The 2500-nt window shown below is 47.2% G+C and overlaps 1 protein-coding gene across 2 annotated transcripts in view; it reads right to left on the bottom strand.

Moving 5' to 3' along the window:
* Positions 1 to 2500, bottom strand: part of bag5 (BCL2 associated athanogene 5) — a 17025-nt gene that overhangs the window by 5183 nt on the left and 9342 nt on the right. For both annotated transcript variants that reach the window (XM_031580388.2, XM_031580387.2), the window contains exon 4: positions 189 to 583. In XM_031580388.2, coding sequence (XP_031436248.1) covers positions 189 to 583 — 395 coding nt within the window. The remainder of the gene's footprint in view (positions 1 to 188; positions 584 to 2500) is intronic.

Genomic DNA, 2500 nt, shown 5'->3' with positions numbered 1-2500 from the left:
CTCCTCCAGGTCCAGGTGTTTGAGCAGGCTGTGTGTGTGTGTGTGTGTGTGTGTGTGTGTGTGTGTGTGTGTGTGTGTGTGTGTGTGTACCTGTGTGTGTTGTCTCCCTCCTCCTCCAGGTCCAGGTGTTTGAGCAGGCCGTGTGTGTGTGTACCTGTGTGTGTGTGTGTGTGTGTGTGTGTGTGTACCTGTGTGTGTTGTCTCCCTCCTCCTCCAGGTCCAGGTGTTTGAGCAGGCCGTTGATCTCCTCCACCACCTGCTTGCGGTAGTTCCTGATGGCGGCGTCGCCCGAGACGTCCAGGGCGTCCAGCTCCAGCTGCAGCTCCGTGAGGGCGCGGGCGAGGTTGGCACAGCTGTCGCGCCCGCTCAGGCCCATCAGCAGCGCCACCAGCTGGCAGCGCGCGGCGCTCAGCTCCCCCATGGCGCGGTTGATGCCCTGCACCGCAGCGTGCGTCTCGTTGGACAGCGGCAGCGGAAGCGTCCGTACCGGCGCCATGCCGTCCAGAACCTCCAACACCGCACACACACGGGTCAGCGCACGGTACCGGGCCTTACGCAGCGGAACACTACCACCCGTCTTCACCTGCAGGAACACACACACACACACACACACCTCATTAACACACACACACACCTCATTAACACACACACACCTCATTAACACACACACACACCTCATTAACACACACACACACACACACACCTCATTAACACACACACACACCTCATTAACACACACACACACACACACCTCATTAACACACACACACCTCATTAACACACACACACACACTCATTAACACACACACACACCTCATTAACACACACACACACACACCTCATTAACACACACACACACACACCTCATTAACACACACACACACACACACCTCATTAACACACACACACACCTCATTAACACACACACACACACCTCATTAACACACACACACACCTCATTAACACACACACACACACACCTCATTAAACACACACACACCTCATTAACACACACACACACCTCATTAACACACACACACCTCATTAACACACACACACACCTCATTAACACACACACACACCTCATTAACACACACACACACCTCATTAACACACACACACACCCATTAACCCCCATTAACACACACACACCTCATTAACACACACACACACCTCATTAACACACACACACACCTCATTAACACACACACACCTCATTAACACACACACACACCTCATTAACACACACACACCTCATTAACACACACACACACCTCATTAACACACACACACCTCATTAACACACACCTAGAAACACTCCACACACACACCTCATTAACACACACCTCATTAACACACACACACACACCTCATTAACACACACACACCTCATTAACACACACACACCTCATTAACACACACCTCATTAACACACACACACACCTCATTAACACACACCTAGAAACATTCAACACACACCAACCTAGAAACACTCAACACACACCTAATTAACACACACACACACCTCATTAACACACACACACACCTCATTAACACACACACACACCTCATTAACACACACACACCTCATTAACACACACACACACCTCATTAACCACACACACACCTCATTAACACACACACACCTCATTAACACACACCACACACCTCATTAACACACACACACCTCATTAACACACACCTTAGAAACACTCCACACACACACCTCATTAACACACACCTCATTAACACACACACACACACCTCATTAACACACACACACCTCATTAACACACACACACCTCATTAACACACACCTCATTAACACACACACACACCTCATTAACACACACCTCATTAACACACACCTCATTAACACACACCTAGAAACACTCAACACACACCAACCTAGAAACACTCAACACACACCTCATTAACACACACCTAGAAACACTCAACACACACACCTCATTAACACACACCTAGAAACACTCAACACACACACCTAATTAACACCAATTTAGAAACATTCAACACACACACAACACACACCTCATTAACACACAACACACACCTCATTAACACACACCTAGAAACACTCAACACACACCAACCTAGAAACACTCAACACACACACCTCATTAACACACACACACACCTCATTAACACACACCTAGAAACATTCAACACACACCAACCTAGAAACACTCAACACACACCTAATTAACACACACACACACCTCATTAAAACACACACACACCTCATTAACACACACCTAGAAACATCCAACACACACCAACCTAGAAACACTCAACACACACCTACATAACACCAATTTAGAAACACACACTTCAGTCACAGAGCATCTATAGAAGTATATACATATACTATATTATAATATATATATATACTGTCTACAGAGATATCTACACCATGGGTAGAACACACACACACACACACACACACACCTGCCCCCCCCCCCCACACACACACACACAC

Source organism: Clupea harengus, chromosome 14 (genome assembly GCF_900700415.2).
Source record: "Clupea harengus chromosome 14, Ch_v2.0.2, whole genome shotgun sequence".
In the NCBI taxonomy this organism is placed as follows: Eukaryota; Metazoa; Chordata; class Actinopteri; order Clupeiformes; family Clupeidae; genus Clupea; species Clupea harengus.
Note: the sequence above shows the minus strand (reverse complement) of the source record. Positions and strands in the feature narration are given on the sequence as shown.